An 18,854-nucleotide genomic window follows, 5' to 3' on the forward strand; every position below is an offset into this window, starting at 1 on the left:
ATTTTATCCTCTACTTAAAATCACTTGAAATAAATGGCAATTTCTTTAGACATCGGGTTTTACCAAATTTTAAGTGAAATACCATTTTGTGCTATTGAGTAGCGGTAAGTAAGAGTGTATTTCTGCGTAATTATATTAATGAAAACAGCTCTCATGACTGTCACGAAGTGACGTGGGCTACTACTCCGTAAAAAATAATCGTTATTTTAGTTATATTATCCAATTTTGCAAATCTTGATTCACATTTTTAGGTGCAAAATGAACTTATCCATAAGAGTATGTTATCCGAATCCTTTTATTTCAATTTTTATCAATTTCATGAGACTTTATTCTTTACTTCTTTCTCGGACTTTCTGAGCTCCAGCTTCAGTATAGGTTTCGATTGGGCGTAGCTCAGTTCGCAGGATTCATGTCCTTGAGGGAAAATGTATCTGATTGGCCTCATACTAATGAAGTACGACTTTAAAATAATGGTATGAAGCTAAACTTCTCCAAAATAGTGTTTTCTCGTTGCATTGTATTAAGACTAGGATCCCATAGAAAATTCCTAATCTTCATTTTCAAGTGTTTTTTTTCCATAAATTTCTGATTCCAGAATTACATGAATTAAACTTTCAAACTGGTATTTAGATGATGCAACGAATGTCAAAAACACCCGGGTTGGCGGTTCAATGTATACGGCGCTAGTTTTACAAGCCAGTCGTCATATGTTCGAGCCCTGACCTGGAAGTATTCATAGTGTCAGTAGAATCGTAGTACTAACCATGCAGTGATTCTGTACGCTATGAATCGGCTGCGAAGTCTGTTGAAACAGAAAGGCCAAATTCCACAAAAGGAATGTAATGCCAAGACTTTGAATTAGATTCGAAACTAATAGAATTTATTAGCTGACGGCCATACGAACTGGCTTCGGCTGTACCGGTTCCCGAATTTCGGTTCTGGACGGTTCTGAAATAGTGAAACTTTATTGAATTAAAAGATAAACTTACACAACGGGATGTTTTACCACGAATTGGCCAACACTAAACATCAGTTTGAATATGTTTTCTATTGATTATGCTCATTACGATTTTCAGATTGACATAAAATCAAAAGTGATTTCATTCAGCATTCGAATTGACATTTCTACAGATGATAATACGAATCATAAACGATCGATCTAGAATAGAGACGCCTGGACTCATATTTCTTCTTACTATAATTACCATCCACTAAATGTATGTAGAGTATTTTCATATACAGAAAGGCTTTCCAGACAAAGCGCTAAAGAAAGCAGATTTCGCTTTGACTAATAGGTTAGATGGCATCGAGTATTGGAGATTAATATGTATCCGGTAACCCTATTTAGTATTTAATTTGATCTGTAATTACATCACTTGATCACACTTCCGCTTTTTACCTATAATAATGAAAATTGTCGTGATCCTACGTCGAATTCTCAAGATATAAAATACTGACGTAGTAATATGAATGGAAACTGTTCAGAGTGTAATGGGAAATAAAACTAAGTGACGCATAAGCATACATAAAGACTTAATTTGTTTATACTTATACTTAAATGGTTGAGAAATACACAGACTGTATATAGAAATATATTTTATTTTACTAATTTTTCCATGCTGTTTTGCAGTTGATATACTGTCTTTTATTACTGATGGATAATTATGAGCTAATTAATGAATTCTTTATTAGTTCAAAAAATTTTTTTTACCGAAAAAATTATGTGAGGAAACCCGATAGGTTTAACAACTAACGATAGATTGAAGTATTACCCATATAATGGTTAAAATTTAAAATCATAGAGCCAAAAATCCAAAGCCTTTTGGAAAGCATATCTTACCCTCGAAATCTTCATTGTAGTGCTTTCAGCGAAGAGATACATTTTGAAAGTGGCCGTTGAATCGTAACTTGCGCCTTTCATATCAGACAGAATTTAATACTACAATATCTGCTATGTTATTCGCCTAATGTGTAAGATTGAATGCGTCTCACTGTTTCATCTTGATCTCGGAAGGAATCACTAAGAAGAGAGGTGGGATATATAAATTCTCATTCACCTCCAGGCACCAATTAGCATGTTTAGCGTGCAACAATGATATTACCCGGCCAATTTTTCACCCAAGATTCTGGATTCTGCTACTACATATAAAGTAAAGCTTTTTAGACTGTAGTATATAGCGTTGTTTAAATAAGTTTGTCACCCCGAGAATAATTTAATAGTGCTTGTGTTAGTAGCCAGATCGGACACGGAAACACAACTGTTGATTCCGCACGCCCTTTAAGCAGCTTCACCAGCATGTGTTTATTCATTTGAACAGGTAGCGTCGTCATATTCACTGATAAAGAGTTATACGAAGCCATCCCAAGCCAGGGCACACTTGCAGTTTCGCAGTCCGGTGTTTTATTCTTGAGAGAACTGTTGAACTGTTCCGGTGTTAAAAAGTAGATTTGGATTGGAATTCATGGATTCGACAAATATAACAAGCCACTGGCTTCAAAATGTGAACGGTTTAGGCGGAATGTACAATTTCCTTGTGTATGATTTAGCAGACCATAGAACGAAGGATTTACCGCTGTTGCATAATCCAGCATGGATAGCTTCTTTTCTCGTGATATATCTGCTGCTAGTGTTGCATTTAGTGCCAAAGTGAGTTGAAACAATTAGTGCAAGTGGTTTAAATTATAATACTCACATTTTTAGGTGGATGGAAGATCGAAAGCCGTTCAGACTGAGAGAAATAAGCATAATTTACGATATTTGTCAAATTATCGGTAGCGGAACATCCATTGCTTTATATTTTAACTATGGATGGAACTGGGACTTTTTCTGGGAATGCAAGGCGCCCGATTTCTCCAATGATATTAATTCGATTGGATTTGCCCGTGCAGCTTATTTTACGTACTTACTCAAACTATCAGAATTGATCGAAACAGTGATGTATGCACTTCGGAAAAAGAATAATCAAATTAGTTTTTTCCACGTTTATCATCACTGTTATGCCGTAATCACTGCCTCCGGGTTCGCGAAATACGGAGGAGGTGCGTTATTGGTTTAGATACATATGAAAAAAATAGTAACGCAAAATGTTCATTGCAGGAAGCATGCTGAGTTACACAATCATCGTTAATAGTATAGTTCATGTATTCATGTACTCGTACTATCTGAGTTCTATCTTTGCAAAACAGTTGCCTTTCAGTCTCGTTCCAATGAAGAAAGTTATTACGATACTACAAATTGTAAGTTTTGCAGGAAATATTTAAAGCGAACATTTTTAAAAAGACACTTTTCTAGGTTCAACTGACGAGCGTGTTGGTGAACTTGTGCTATGCATTGGATACATCATGTCCTGTTCCAGTACTACATTGCATGTTCCACGGTCCAAATATGGCTTTGCAAATTAAATTGTTCGCCGATTTCTACAAAGCAACCTACAAATCGAAGAAACCTATCACGAAAACCTCCGACACATCTGAAGCTATCGCGGCAGGAACGCAGAGTGCACATAAACAGAAACAAATGTAAAGCAAAATTAGAATTAGTGTGTAATATTAAACCTAGTGATTTTCCAAAAATTGTCGAAGATCAATTGAATTAATATCTGGACTGAAGCCGACTTCATTAAAAATAGGAATAATATTGAGTCTGCCTCGAATGATAATTTGTTAGTGTCTATAAATAACACAAAATACACTAGATACTTTTTTAATTTCTACGGTAGGTAAACAATGTTTCAAAACATGCAACCTTTTATGAATATGTATTATCATGAATGTTTATGCACGACGTTCAGTTGAATGGAATATGGAGAACCTAACAATATTAGCATCATGAAAAAAACGCTTAATGCATCATTTAGGTTGTACAATTGCATCGGTTTAATATTTTAAATAATTTTGTGAAGTTTATTGAGAACCCACGTCAACTAAAATGAATTGTTCTACAAATATTTCGCTCTTTTTTATTATTTATTTTAATATATTTGAATTTAATAGAAAGCAAATCTATTTTTGTCAATTTTAGATATACGTCGTTTTGACAATCGCAAAACCTATGCTATCTTCGAAATTTTGCGTTTTTTAGTAAACATGTATTGGACCCGGTCGCAAATCGAGTATTGTTCCGTGTGTTTGTATTCTCATGATCACACGTCAGTTCAGTCATTTGCGTCGGAATACGTCTGAGCATAAGCATGCACGGTTTGTTATTCGCGACACATACGAATACATGAATCCGTGTTTTCGCGTCTGTATTGTTACGATCGTATGAAAGTTCGCTTTTCCTGATTGATACGATTGCGTTTGTGTGGGTCGTACGAGTTTAATGTTACTAATTTGAAGGCTCGTGTGAGCTTCAGATCATTCTGTTGGCGACCAAGGGAGCGCGCACTTGATAAAAATGTCACAGAACACACTAGTACGTCTATTATGTGTGATGGATATAGCGCGCATGTTTAGTGTACTCAAAACAAGTTTGATAGTTGGCACATTTGTCTATTCTAGTTTTTGTGCAAGTTCTCTCGGTGTGTACTTTTTTCAAAATTTAGTGCAGGGGGATAGCGTGATGGGTAACTCGATGCCTTTCACGCGGCCAGCCCGCCTGGGTTCGATTCCCAACCCCGGACATAGGGTCGAAAAGTTTTTCTGGCCCGAATAGGCGAATTATCTTAAGGTTAAAACCTCTATAATCGGAACAAAGAAAACCTGTTTTAATTCACCTAGTGGTGTAACGATGTCTTTCTCATATCAATCATACTATCATATGTAATACTGTGGTAGTCTTCGAAATGATTTTTTTTCGATTTATGAAAAAACTACCGGAATCGTTTTGTTTGGCCGTCAACTGATAATGACTACCGATTGGAAAGGTTTGAGGCCGGTTTAGAATTTTGTTTACGTTTTTTGTTTCGCCCCTTCAAGTGATGGTTGAAAGTTTTCAACACACTTTACCCTATAATTCCGGAACCGGAAGCATGAAATTTAGAAGTGTTATATGGTAACGCCATCTATGACCAAAGTGAACAAGTAAATTGGAATTTTACACTAGTCATTTTATAATTCCGAAACAGCAAATCGGTTCTAGATGGAATTCAGAAGTTTTGTAAAAGACCATAAGACCATTTATTTGAATCTAAATTTGTAAAAATCGGTCACGCCATCTTTGAGAAAAGTAAGTACAAAAATTTGGTTTTTTTTGCACATTTTACCCTATAACTCCGGAATCGGAAATCGGATCCAAACAAAATTCAGGAATTTTATATAGGACTATAAGACCTTTCATTTGAATCTAAGTTTGTGAAAATTGGTTAGGATATCTCTGAGAAAAGTTAATGCACTTATTTTTATTATTAAGTCCGATCAAAATAATGTTCAGGAATTTGGTAAGGAACCGCAAGACCTTTCATTTGAATCTAAATGTGAAAATCGGTTCCGAGAAAAGTTAGTGCCAAAAAACGTTACATACATATATACATAAACACAGATATTTTGCGTGTGGGACAAAACTTCCCATTTCAGCGTTTCCAGGTACAATTCGGTTTCAATTCGTACGGCACCAAGTTCCCTTTTTTCTGAATCATGTCCAGGGCCTTGAGACGTTTTGAAATGGCTTGCTGACTCACTCCCAACGATTCGGCAAGGTCTTCTTGGGTTTGGTACGAATCTTCATCAAGCAATGCTTCTAGTTGTTCATCTTTGAAGGTTTTTTCTCTTCCACCACCATGTTTGTCTTCCACATCGAAATCATCATTTTCAAAACGTTGAAACTACTCCCGACACGTACTCAGAGCAGCATAACCGTAAGTTTTTGAAAGCATTCGATGCGCTTCAGCTGCATTTTTTTCGAATTGTAACAGAAAAGTAAAACTTCCCGCAAATGGCGAGAATTGGGCACATAAACAGACATTTTCGATCGTGAATAATACGAAAACAAGAACAACTGTCACTGAAACGGCGATGACAATTCGTTAGGCACAGGCACACTCACTTTAAAGGCATTATCATCTATGTATTTTGACCAGCCTTAGCCGTTACAGCCACCTTTCGGAAAATGGCGGAAGCAAAGTTGTACACCTGATAATGATTTCACATTTCAAAATGTGGCTTTTTTGGTTTGGTTTAACCTATTACCAGAATTGTGTTTTACCCAAAGTTGGCTAGAACCCTATTACATTGATTAATGCGATGTCTGAGGAAAGAACCGCTGATCTTAAGTGAAGGATAATAATCGCTTTAGGCGTGACGTGGTTACAATGATCGTAATGGCTCAAGATCAGTTACAGCGGTGTTTCTCCTGAAGCCAGTAAATCAAAGTCTTGCCAATATATTCCTTTTGAGAAATTTGACCTTCTGTTTCGAAAGACTCCGTTACCGATTCATAGAGTACAAACTCATTGCAGGGCTAAAACTACTGACACTGTGTGATTTGTTCGCAAATGCGGTGGTGTTTTCTTCTTCCGTACCAGCACATATCGGTTTTGCATTGTCAATTTGTATAGCGCTGTACTCTATATAGTCACTGCAACTGAGTTCCGTTTTGGAGATTTTCGTCACTATTATCGGTGATTTGGAACCAGAAACAGTGAACTAATAGCCCCAACGCCAACCATATGAATTTACCAGTAAGTTTTACGAAAATTTGCACCTCGTTTCGCCATCACTTGTGAAAAACCTCTAATGAAATTTAAATTTTTTCACTTATCACGCAGTAATACCGAAATCGGAATCGGATCCAGATCAAATTTTCGGGGACTTTTTTGCAGAGTTTAAAAAAATTTCATTTACATCTTAGTTTGTGATAATCTGTTAAGAAATTTCCGAGAAAATTTCTCATTAATTTGCACTTATTACCTTGTAGTTCCGGAACCGGAGGTTGAACCGGGATAAAATTCAATAGAAGCTTAAAAGATTGGGAGACCTTTCAATGGAATCTGAGTTTGGGAAAAGCGGTTCAGCCACCTCTGAGAGAATCGAGTGACATTATTTGTCACATACACACATACATGCACACACAGACATTTGCTAAGTTCGTCGGCCTAATCGAATGGTATATGAGATTCGGCCCCCGGGCCTAGGTAGAAAAGTTCTTTTTCACAACGATTCCATAGTCTTTCTATATGAGAAAGGCAAAAATAGTGACGACGCAAAACCGGTACGCAGTGGTATGGAAGATGTTGTCAGTGCGAGAGGAGAAATTAAATTTTCTCAGCCGGTAGTCGACAATAAAAACAGCAAATAATAATCTATTCTAAAAATCTAATGATATCAACACAGCTACGACTGCTGTATGTTTCAGACACACACAATCGTGCGCTCCTGTTACTTCTGTAAACCAAATTCATCATAATAGCGTTTTGGATATTAATCTAAATAGTGTTATTGTACCAAAAATCATCTCAATACTAGAGTTATGTTATTTTGTGGATTACTCGAATTTCGATGAACGAATTATGATGAAATCGAATATTATATATTCGATATTTTGTCCATCAACTTCCAAAAGTTCAAAGGATTTCGTACGTTTTTACATCGTCTTGTATAGAAACACGCTATTTATATTAAAATTTCTACACTTACCCAATGTAATTACGAAATTGAAGACAATTTGTAAAAACCGTCATTTCGATTCAAAAAATGGAAAAACCCTTCTTAATTTGGTTCAAAGCTGTTTTAATTTGTGAACTATGTTAGTTGCTTGCTGAAGAAACCAAGTCTAGCTATAACGGTTTCCAGTTCTCGCTTCTGGAAGTACCGGAAATAGTGGTCAACAATTTCAAAACGGAATTAACTCATTTTTTCTCAGAGATGGTTGAACCGATTTCCACAAACTTAGACTAAAATGCCAGGTCTTATAGCACAATAGATTGCTATTGATTCTTATTCAGACCCAATTTCTGGTTCCTGAACTAGAGGGTAAAGTGTGTTTAAATTTCCAATCTATCACTTAGAGTGAAGTGACATTGTTTATAAATTCAAAAGGTTTTGTAAGTTTAAGCCCAAATAAACTTTTTTATTTTTTATTTCAGTTTGCGGTAATTTTTTTTATTTATTTTGACAGTTGTACACTGGTGAAGTGGCAGCGTATTCGTGATATGTTCCACGCGCAAATGTCACAAAAAGACATTTCAACGGGGCTTAGACTGAGAAACGGGAGAACTATCCACAGGTCGTCCGAGGTCAGCTCGGGTACCGCTGGTTGTCCTTGTCAAAAGAAAGATTCGGGTGAAGGAACACGGGATCAGCGACTTCACGGTACAGAAGTTTGTGAAGGAGGATTTCGGGGCGAAGTCGAGGGTACGGAAAAAACTCACATGATTACCAACCGCATCCGAGAGCTACGAGTCGGGCGATGTAATAAAATCTTGAAGTTTTTCAAGTAAAAAATCCGATAATCCTGTTCACTGACGAGAGCATGTTTACCGTTGATCCCGTATCAAATTCCAGAACCGACCACTATATTAGTTCTCTCTCAGTAAACGACGTGGTCGACGAGCATCGAGGTTTTAATTAGGTTTGTTCTTCAGTGGAGCAGCACTTACGTCCGAGGCCAAATTTTGTATGTCAACAAGATGGGACTCCATACCGCACCTCGGGACGCATCAAAAAGTATTTGCTCTGCAGTTCTAGATGAAGGATATGTGGCCGTCATCCAGTATAGATCATAATCCGCAGGATTGCTCAACGCCTGTTTTAAAAGCCATCCCCGTACCTGGAGAGAAATTTGTCCAGGATACATTAATAAAACCTGCCGTGCGTCCCGGAAGCGTGTGAAGTCTGTAATTGCAAAAAGTGGAAAATGGATCGATGATTCACATAGTTCAAGACACATTCCCCATTTGAATAAATAAAAAAATCGAGCCGACATTTTAGGGAATTTTTTAAGTTTTGACATTTCTCAATGGTGCAAACATTATTACGCATACGGTACTTAGTTCATGAAACACGAAATATACTTTTAACGAGTCTGTTCAACAATTACTGTGTGCTAAAACCTGTGCTGTGAAGAAACAAAAAATAAACTTGATTGTGGCTCTTATTCTATAGTATAACAGATTCGGGCAGAGTACTGCAACGTGCATTTTAAAGTGTATTTCCGAATCCACGTCAACTATTAAAATCATCCGAACAGCTACGATTGCACCGTCATCGAGTGGTTACATAACGCACGTTTATCTATTTCTTTTCGAAATTCGGTTTTTTTTTCAGCTGGTTAAAATTGAGTTCCATGACATCAAGGAATTTCCACTTGATGTTTCTGTGTTTGCATTTCACCATGTGTTGGAACAGATTTGCATATTGTTGTTAATGTGCTACGTTGTTCTAGTGCAACTCTCCAATGTTCTAAAATATGCTTGAAACTTCATAAAATATAGAAGATTTGTATATAAAAACGCAGTTTTCAAAATTTACAATTATAATTCCAAACATGCAGTAGGGGATGTCACCACCTAAATTTAAATGTTTTGAACAATATAGTACATTACCGACGAAAGAACACAATCTTTGCGATACATAGAGGATGCAAAGGATCGGAATTGAATTTATGTGTATCTAAGAGTCTGGAATTTTTATTTAAAACTTTGGTATCAGCGTCATTGAAAGCATTGAATGAAGTAGCTTCCGAAAAAAACAGAGATTTTTGTTGGAATCAGGAAGAAGCAATCGAAGAATGAAATTGGTGTTTGGAAATTTTCCAAGAATTAAAAAAAAGTGCGGCGAGGCTTAAAATACGCCTTTTTGTATTTTTTAACATTTATGATTTATCAAAACGAGTATAATTTAGATTTGATGCTTATAAGATCGATATATTATCAAAATAACTTCGTAATAATTAAATACTTACTTTTTATTATCCTAAATTCACATAAACGATTAGAGTTTTGTAATCATATAGAGTATGAGTTCGGTAAAAAGAATTGATTACGAGCTCGACAATATATTCAACATATTTAATTTTCATTTGTATCTGGAATGTAACCTGTTGATAGCTTTTGAAATTCAAGATGCAAATATACTGCAGTAATAAACATAGTAAACAGTTTGATTCGATATTTTGGATGACATAACTCAATTGAAAGTTTTACTCAAAAGAATGTATCTGTAACAAATCACAATGTGATTATCATAGTAATATGATTTTTGGCAATAAGAAATGTTTTTCGGTTCGTATTGAGCTAAAATTAGTATTCTCTAAAATAATACATTTTTTTCTAAAACACTTGTAACCTTCCCACACCAGAAACCTGTGATTTAAGAATAACCATTTAGTCGGGAAAATATTAAATTTTGTAACAATATAGTGTAGTATTGGTGTGGAACTGAACGCGCAATAAATATATATATTTCTTATTCTTATAATTATTACGATTCATATAACTCTATATAGAAACTAATTATTGCCACAAATGTACTATGGATCTGATATACAAAATTGAACGATAATATAAAGTTCGTATTTTGTATTTAGTAATTTATAACTAACTAATCAAACAGTAATTCCGAAGCCTTATTTGAGAAATAATTGAGAGTTCAGTTTTCGGAACAGAAACTAGGGTTCGAAACAGTCTAGGTAAGTTTGTTTGGCCTTTCACCTTTGACATGCTTCAGGTCATATTATTCGGCAACATTGGTCAAACCAGAACTATCACCAATAACACATTTGAACTGAAAATGATTTGTCGATTACGTTAGTGCGACAATACACAAGATAACACTCGAACTTGCCTAAAATTATTGAAATCGATTCATCCATAGCTGAGAAAACTGAGCGATAATGAGTTGTGTCGTTTACGTTACTTATTCTATTTTCTTCGGAACGTGAAGTCATAGCGAGTTCATCTTCGAACTTGATCTATGACCTAGAAGTAGCCTTCAAACAAGCCTAAGCTTATGGAAATCGGTTCAACTATCTCCGAGAAAATTGAACGTAGAGAAAAGTCTTCGAAAGGTTGCACACACATATAGATTCTATGGAGAAAGGCAAAATGATCATATTTATCAAATCGGATCAATTCCTCAAATTCGTATATTAGTAAAATAATTTTAACAAGATTGTAACGAACAATATCATCACAACCTTGGAGAGTTCATATCATGCACTTGTCATTTGGAATTGTTTTTTTTTTATATCAACAAAATGAGTATCCTACTTGTTGTAGAATTTAAAGTCATAACTACAATCAAAATATAGTATCGTTATTATTATTAGTCGTTATTTGTTTCTAAATAAAATACCTGAAAAAGAACATAATCGAATGCGTGTTTAAGTCTTGAACTACAATTCAATTTCGTTCCACGGTTTGAATTTCATTGTAAATACTTCCTATCAATTCTTAATTCCAAACTTTTGTTGCCAAGCAACATGCTTCTTTTTCTTCGGAATCATATTATGGAAAGACAATCCAGTACAGTATGGCATTGCAATGGAAATGATTTTTGATTTATTTTAATTGACCCCCAAAGTATGTTTCAACCCCGACTTGGAAGACTGTTTAGTAAGTAGGATCGTTGCGTTATTGTCAGATACACTCAACATTAATTGCGAAGTATGTAGAAACAAAAAGTCTAGTTCCGCATCAAAATGTAGTACTGATGCTTTGTTTAAGTTAATAATTAGCTCAATTCAGTTCTCACAATCCAATGAAAAGCAGATTTCACTGTAAAAGACGTTCACCCGTTTTTTTTATCCTGCCGGTATATCTGATAAGATTCTTCAAACGGACAAAACTCAGAAGAATTAGATTGCTATTTTGTTTTCGTTATATTCAATTCAGCACAAACAAGCGAAAACATTAAGCTTTATAGCTGACTTCCAAACTTTATAGCTCATTATTCCAAGCTTTATGGCAAGACGAAAACGATGAAACCTTCTTTCATATCTATGTGGTACATTGGTAGAGATTCATCGTATAACAGTAGGATGGTATGACAGACATGACGCAAAAGATGATTCATGAACGCACGTTACTATTCGTATTCGGAAGAGGAAATAAATATAGAGAGTCTCGGCAAAACGGAATTCATGGAAATTATAGTTAATATATTTCAGAACAAGTTTTGAGTAGGGTATAGTGTTATAATATGTCCCCTTAAGAGAGCATTGAGATATTTCTATGTGTATTAATATATTTTCCTCGAGAATGAGAGTATTTAATTGCAATACGGCTGAGGAACATAATTTTCAATAAATGATTGATTTAAACACATTTCCCACAACGACCACATTCTCAGTTTTTTCGCTTGCTTAAACGTAATGCCCTACCAGCCGTAAGCCGTTGTCTTACAACAAATCAGTGGCATGGCACACAACAAGAGATATTTTACTCCACAACAATTATGCATTATGCTTCTTGAAATGTCCGTAAAGTGACTGTTTTGAGATAATCAGTATGTCAAAGAAATGGCGGATAAAACGCTTATTTAGTCGAAGCACTAAAGTCGAAGTGTATGGTTTCATCTAAAAGCTGCCTAATGAAATGTTCAGTTTTTCCATACTTTCCAGCAAACGACATCTACCAAACTTGCATAGCAGAAAGATCGTACAAAAAGATAGCGTTTGTGATTAAACTTTAGTACAGAAAAGTGTTTAATGTTTAAGTAAGGAAAAGAGGCATTTTGGTTAGCAGGGACGCTTTATAAGACTTTCCCCTAAAAAGCGAAAAGAGATTGGGTTTTCTATGAACCTTTGGAGAGACAGGAAATAAGGTCATTGTTAAAAAACGCAAGAGCAGTTTTTTATAATTCATGAAAAAATATCAGATCGTTTAGTAAATTTTTATACATAGAAATATTTTCGTTTTTCACGAAAAATTATGTTTTCCTAAGATTGTAAATGTTATAATATCATGTTTTATATTATCAGATCATAAGTAATAATTTTATTATTTGCATTAAAAGTATCGAGTTTCTGAGTTTGCAAAAAATATTTCATTTAGTAAGATGGTAAACATTTGTCTTGCCAATTATAAGACAGCTGTAGCATATGAACCTTGTAGTATAATAATTTTTTTTTAATTTGTATTTAATTGTGTTAATTATGAGAATTTTGTGTTAACTAAGCAGCATTTGCGAGAAGTTTAAATTTTCTGTTTTAATAGGAAGAAAAGTGCAGCTGAAGCGCATCGAATTCTTGTGAATGTTTATGGTGATAATGCTCCAACTGATGTCATGTAGGGAATGGTTTCGATGTTTCAAGAATGGAGATGGAAGACAGGCAACAGGCTCTAGGCAACCAAAAACATTCGAAGGCAAACAGTTGGAGGCATTGGAAGTACCCAACAAGCAGTTTCTGTATGGAATGATTCAAAAGCAAGGCAGTTGAACTGAAACCAAGAGACATTGAAAGGCAATTTTTCACTTGCGAGCAACTGACTCAAGGCAACAAAGATAGGCTTTTTACATTGAATTGGGGATGAAAAATGGATATTCTATGATAACTCCAAGAAGAAAAAATACTATGCTTCGCCTGGTCAATCGACCGAATATTCATGGTACGAAGGTCATGTTGTGCATCTGGTGGTACCAAAAGGGTGTGGATGCAACCCGAAAATCCTGAAATCGAAAATTGGCTTCAAACTTGGATCACCTCAAAAGACGAAACATTTATTCAAAAAGGAACTCGACAATTGCCTGAGAGGTAGGGAAAGTAATGACTAGCGATGGACGATACTGTAATTAATCTTTAAATTCTTTCTATTTTGAAATAAAGGTATATTTATATATATATATATATATATATATATATATATATATATATATATATATATATATATATATATATATATATATATATATATATATATATATAATATTTTCTAATTTATTTAATTATTTTACTTTCTTCTAGGCCTCCATCAATGTTAAGATCTAATTCAGCTACAACGTTCGAACATATGGAGAGTAACAGTACTCTTATTATTCGTTTATTTAGAGCCTCGGCTTTAACCGTTTGGTCATTCGCCGAGGTAGTAACAGTACTCTCTTCATCTCAGCTCCAGTAGTCATCTCATATAACAGTTCGGCTGAAACGTTCGTATCGTTTAATAGAAACACACATTTTTTTGCCAAAATTCGTTTTTATTATTCAACATAATTGCCATCAGAGGGGATACAGCGATTATAGCGATCTTCCAACTTTTCGATACCATTTTTGTAGTACGATTTGTCCTTTGCCTCAAAATAGGCCTCAGTTTCAGCGATTACCTCTTCATTGCTTTTAAATTTTTTACCAGCGAGCATTCTCTTGAGGTCTGAGAACAGGAAAAAGTCACTGGGGGCCAAATCTGGAGAATACAGTGGATGAGGGAGCAATTTGAAGCCCAATTCGTTCAATTTCAGCATGGTTTTCATCGACTTGTGACACGGTGCATTGTCTTGATGAAACAAAACTTTTTTCTTCTTCAAATGAGGCCATTTTTTTTTTAAATTTCGTCCTTCAAACGCTCTAATAACGCTATATAATAGTCACTGTTGATGGTTTTTCCCTTTTCAAGGTAGTCGATGAAAATTATACCATGCGAATCCCAAAATACAGACGCCATAACCTTACCGGCCGATTGTTGAGTCTTTCCACGCTTTGGGTTCGGTTCATCGCGTGCAGTCCACTCAGCTGACTGTCGATTGGACTCCGGAGTGAAGTGATGGAGCCATGTTTCGTCCATTGTTATATATCGACGAAAAAAATCGGTTTTATTTCGATATAACAGCTCCAAACACTGCTCAGGATCATCAATTCGTTGTTGTTTTTGATCGATTGTGAGCTCACGCGGCACCCATTTTGCACAAAGCTTTCTCATATCCAAATATTCGTGAATAATATGTCCAACACGTTCCTTTGATATCTTTAGGGTCAGCTATCTCGATCAACTTCACTTTACGGTCATTGAAAATCATTTTGTGGATTTTTTTCACGTTTTCATCGGTAACAGCCTCTTTTGGACGTCCACTGCGTTCATCGTCTTCGGTGCTCATATGACCAGTACGAAATTTTGCAAACCACTTACGAATTGTTGCTTCGCCCGGTGCAGAGTCTGGATAACACTCATCAAGCCATTTTTTGGTATTGGCGGCACTGTTTTTCATCAAAAAGTAGTGTTTCATCAACACACGAAATTCCTTTTTTTCCATTTTTTTCACAATAGCCCTATAGTGTGCGGAAAACGGAAAATATACTTGTAAACGAAAATCAAATTCTGTCAAACTTTTTTTTCTGTCATATTTCACTGAAGCCTATCACACAATTGGTCTAACAAACTCGGCATGAAAATTGGTGGATATAAATAAGGCATTGCAAATTATGGGGAGGTGCTTTCAAACGAGGAATCGCAGATGTTTTATCATGAATAGACGAAATTATTGAATATTCATTATCGTTCAATGTATTGCGAACTGTATGCAATTTCAACGTATTTGCAGTAGTCAGTGTTGACCAGTCGTTTGCACCGCACACGACCGCTCTTGGCTTCGGAAATTTTTTTTTGGCTATATCTAGAGTTGCGATTCCAGGCTTCAGTCTTTTTCAAGGCTACCTGTATCACTAACAGTCTTCTAAACTGAAAAGACTTCTAAACTGATACACTGAGGATGAGTCCAAATAGCTTTCGAATTGTTGCCTTTGCGGTTAAGCCTAATCTCATGAATCATGAATCATGTATATCGTGATCAAAACGATTGATGTCATGAACAATAACACATCTTTCATGAAAATGTTCATGATATCAGTCATTTTGCTCATGAAATTTCATGAGAAGATATGGTTCATTAAAAAATCATGGTACCGCCAAAAGATTTTTATCCGTATATGCCGTCTAATAATATTTACAATATTCTTCCTAAATGTGATTGTAGCGACATAGAAGAAAATTCTTCAAAAATTCCCAAAATGGACGCTTGCCGTTCTGGGAAGAAACAACAATCTATGCCACCAGTGACAGTGATGATTTCCGACTTCAAAGCATTCCGTACTGAGCTTTTTACTTTTCTCACGGCAGTAAAAGTCTCATTTCAAATAGGACGAGGAGAAGAATGTCGAGTCTTGGTTAATTGATTGAAAGATTATGAACGTCTTCTTCGATATTTGTCTGAGAAACTTCATAAATTTTATTCATATGATATATAATCCAAAAGACCTTCCAAGGCTGTCTTGAAAGGTTATCAAATGATAAAAGTACTGAAGAAATTTATAAACTAAAAAGAATTGCTTGGTTTGGCCCTTGCCAAGTATGAAAAACAACGAATAGTACTTCTAAGCCATACTCTGGGATCTCCCAAAATCTTTATTTAATACACTTCAATCAAAGTGATGTAAACAAGATGAAAACTTTAGAAAAAGTACGTATCATGTTCCACGTCAAAGTTCGTTGGGAACATTATAAACGACATAATGGTATTGCAAACTTATAGCACTGTCATCGTTGTCAAGGCTTCGGCCATGGTACTAAAAACTTCCATATGGCCATATGGTGTTTGAATTGTGGTAGTTCACTTTCGAAAGATGTTTGTCCAATGAATAAAACCACTGCCAATTTTTCTTGTTCTAATTGTGATGGATATAATAAATCCAATTATTTGAAATGTCTTGTCAGGGAAAAAATAGTGTTGGGCAACGAGTCAATTCTACAACCCTAAATTTACAGAACATACATGAAAATCAACAAAACGATGTTGATTATGTTATGTCTAGGCTTTTAATGCATTTGATTCTTTTAATGTTAACCAACAAAAAACAGGCCCACGTGCCACTTCATTTTCTAACGAAAACAATTTATTAATCTATCATCTTCTTCTTCTTCCGGTGATAGCTGTTTACCTGAATTCTTCCAATGTCATTTGCTTCTTTAAACGAAGTCGATCAGCTTTTTCAAATGATCATCCGAATAAATACAACTTCATCACTTTTCGAAGCGTTTCAATTTGGATGGCAATTTGTCCATAAAACTAAAATAATTTAAAATCTAATAATGACGTTAAATAATTATTTGAATATTTTAAGTTGGAATACTCGATCTTTAAAATCAAGTGAGGATGAATTTTATATTTTTTTTTTCAAAGTTCATAAAATTCATATTGCTATTGTGACAGAAACATTTCTTAAATTAAATGTCAAATTTAAAAGCACAGAGACTTAAATGCAAAGCATGTCCAGTTGAATTATAGGCAAAATAACCGCAACGAAAAATACTTCATAATCAACTCTCTACTGGTTACTTTACAGTTTTTTATCCCAGTAATTCGACTTGTTTATCTTCCGTGAGAAACCTCTCTACAATTGATCTGAATTCAGAATTTCCAATGAAGCTATAATTAATCCAATAAGTTCTATATTCAACTATCATAGAGCTAATTGAATACAGATCTCATATTCAAAAAAAAAAAATTCTCCCCGGTGAACGACCAAAATGGTTAAAGCCGGGGTAAAATAAATGATATAAAAAAATCATATTCAAAATCATGTGGGTCATGAAGTTATTTTAGAAAATTCTGCGGACATGGACACAGCAGTAGATAATTTAAATCATAACATTATTGAAGCAAACTATATTAAATTCTCCTATCGTCGATGACAATCTTCAACTGCTCATTCAGTTGAAGATTGTTCGTTGACGACAATATCAACGTGCTGAATTGACGTGAGAAGTTTAGTTAAGGATTTACAAAAAAGAAATTAAGCATAGGTTTACTGTTTTCCGAAATGAAGCTAAAGAAGTTGGACAAATAAAACTATATTTAAACCTTCTTGAGAAACCTAAGCAACTAAATCATGTTCTCAAGGAAGGAAATGAAATACTTCTAACAAACGGCGAAAAAGGCGCCAAAAACTTACCCAGCAATTCGAGAGTGTCCACAATTGTGAGTCCTATTGAAAACGATGTCTCACTGGAATATGATCATATTTCAACTCAAGTGTTGTTACAAGATGACTTTACTGAGACGAATTTTGATCAAATTAAGACAATCGATTGAAACATAAAGGCTCTAAGTAATGATGGAATCTTTAATATTCTTATAAAAAATCTTCCCATTGTTGCCTTGAGACTCCTGGTTAAATTTTTCAGTGTTTTTCATTAGCTTACTTCCCTAAAAGATGGGAAAACGCTAAAGTACTTCCCATCCTCAAACCTGATAAAAACCCAGTAGAAACATGAAGTTATCGACCAATTAGTTTACTTTCTTCTATAAGTAAACTATTTGAAAAAAATATCTTGTTGAGAACGATGTCTCATAAAAATGAGAATTCTTTTTTTGTACCAGAGCAATTTAGATTACCCCAAGAACATTCGACTACTTATCAACTTGTTAGAGTAATGAACATGACAAAATCCAATAAATCTTCGCTGGAGTTGATCTTCTAGACATAGAAAAAGCATTCGTCCGCTTTTGGCACAAAGGTTTAATAGCAAAACTGTCTGATTTCCAGCTTCCTATTTATCTGATCAAAATGATTCAAAACTATTTAACCGATCCTACAGGTTAGCTATCAGAACTGTAAATTTAAATTACTACCTGTACGAGCAGATGTTTCGCAAGGTTCGAGCGTAGCTGCAATGTTGTATAATATTTTCACTTCTGATCTTCCAAATCTACCCGTTGGTTATTAGAAATCTCTATTCTGTGACGATACAAGTCTATTAGTCACAGGTAGAAATCTACGAGTGATCTGTAGTCGCCTACAAAGAAGTTTAAATATTTTCAGTGATTATCTGTCAAAATGGAAAATTGCACCAAATGCAACAAAAACGCAATAATAATCACGTTATCAAACTGAAAGGGTTGGAATTGACATAGTCTAATCTAGCGAAATACTTGGGTTTAACCTATGATAAAAACTCACTTTCAAGGATCACATAGAAGGCAAAGTGTAA

General features: G+C 35.0%; 2 protein-coding genes across 2 annotated transcripts in view; one reads left to right on the forward strand and one right to left on the reverse strand.

Moving 5' to 3' along the window:
* Positions 1-18,854, reverse strand: part of LOC131438829 (oxysterol-binding protein-related protein 9) — a 139,581-nt gene that overhangs the window by 85,342 nt on the left and 35,385 nt on the right. The window lies entirely within an intron of this gene.
* LOC131438830 (elongation of very long chain fatty acids protein 4-like) lies at positions 1,993-3,966 on the forward strand. Its single transcript, XM_058609156.1, has 4 exons — positions 1,993-2,647; positions 2,702-3,039; positions 3,098-3,237; positions 3,293-3,966. The coding sequence occupies exons 1-4, from the start codon at positions 2,463-2,465 to the stop codon at positions 3,521-3,523; spliced, it is 894 nt and encodes a 297-aa protein (XP_058465139.1). The 5' UTR covers positions 1,993-2,462; the 3' UTR covers positions 3,524-3,966.

Source organism: Malaya genurostris, chromosome 3 (genome assembly GCF_030247185.1).
Source record: "Malaya genurostris strain Urasoe2022 chromosome 3, Malgen_1.1, whole genome shotgun sequence".
NCBI classification, from domain to species: domain Eukaryota; kingdom Metazoa; phylum Arthropoda; class Insecta; order Diptera; family Culicidae; genus Malaya; species Malaya genurostris.

Excerpts from the sequence above, each read along its gene's own strand:
- LOC131438830 (XM_058609156.1), top strand. The coding sequence starts at position 2,463 with ATGGATTCGACAAATATAACAAGCCACTGGCTTCAAAATGTGAACGGT. Across the intron at positions 2,648-2,701 it reads GTGTTGCATTTAGTGCCAAA|GTGGATGGAAGATCGAAAGC; the intron begins GTGAGTTGAAAC and ends TCACATTTTTAG. Across the intron at positions 3,238-3,292 it reads TTATTACGATACTACAAATT|GTTCAACTGACGAGCGTGTT; the intron begins GTAAGTTTTGCA and ends ACACTTTTCTAG.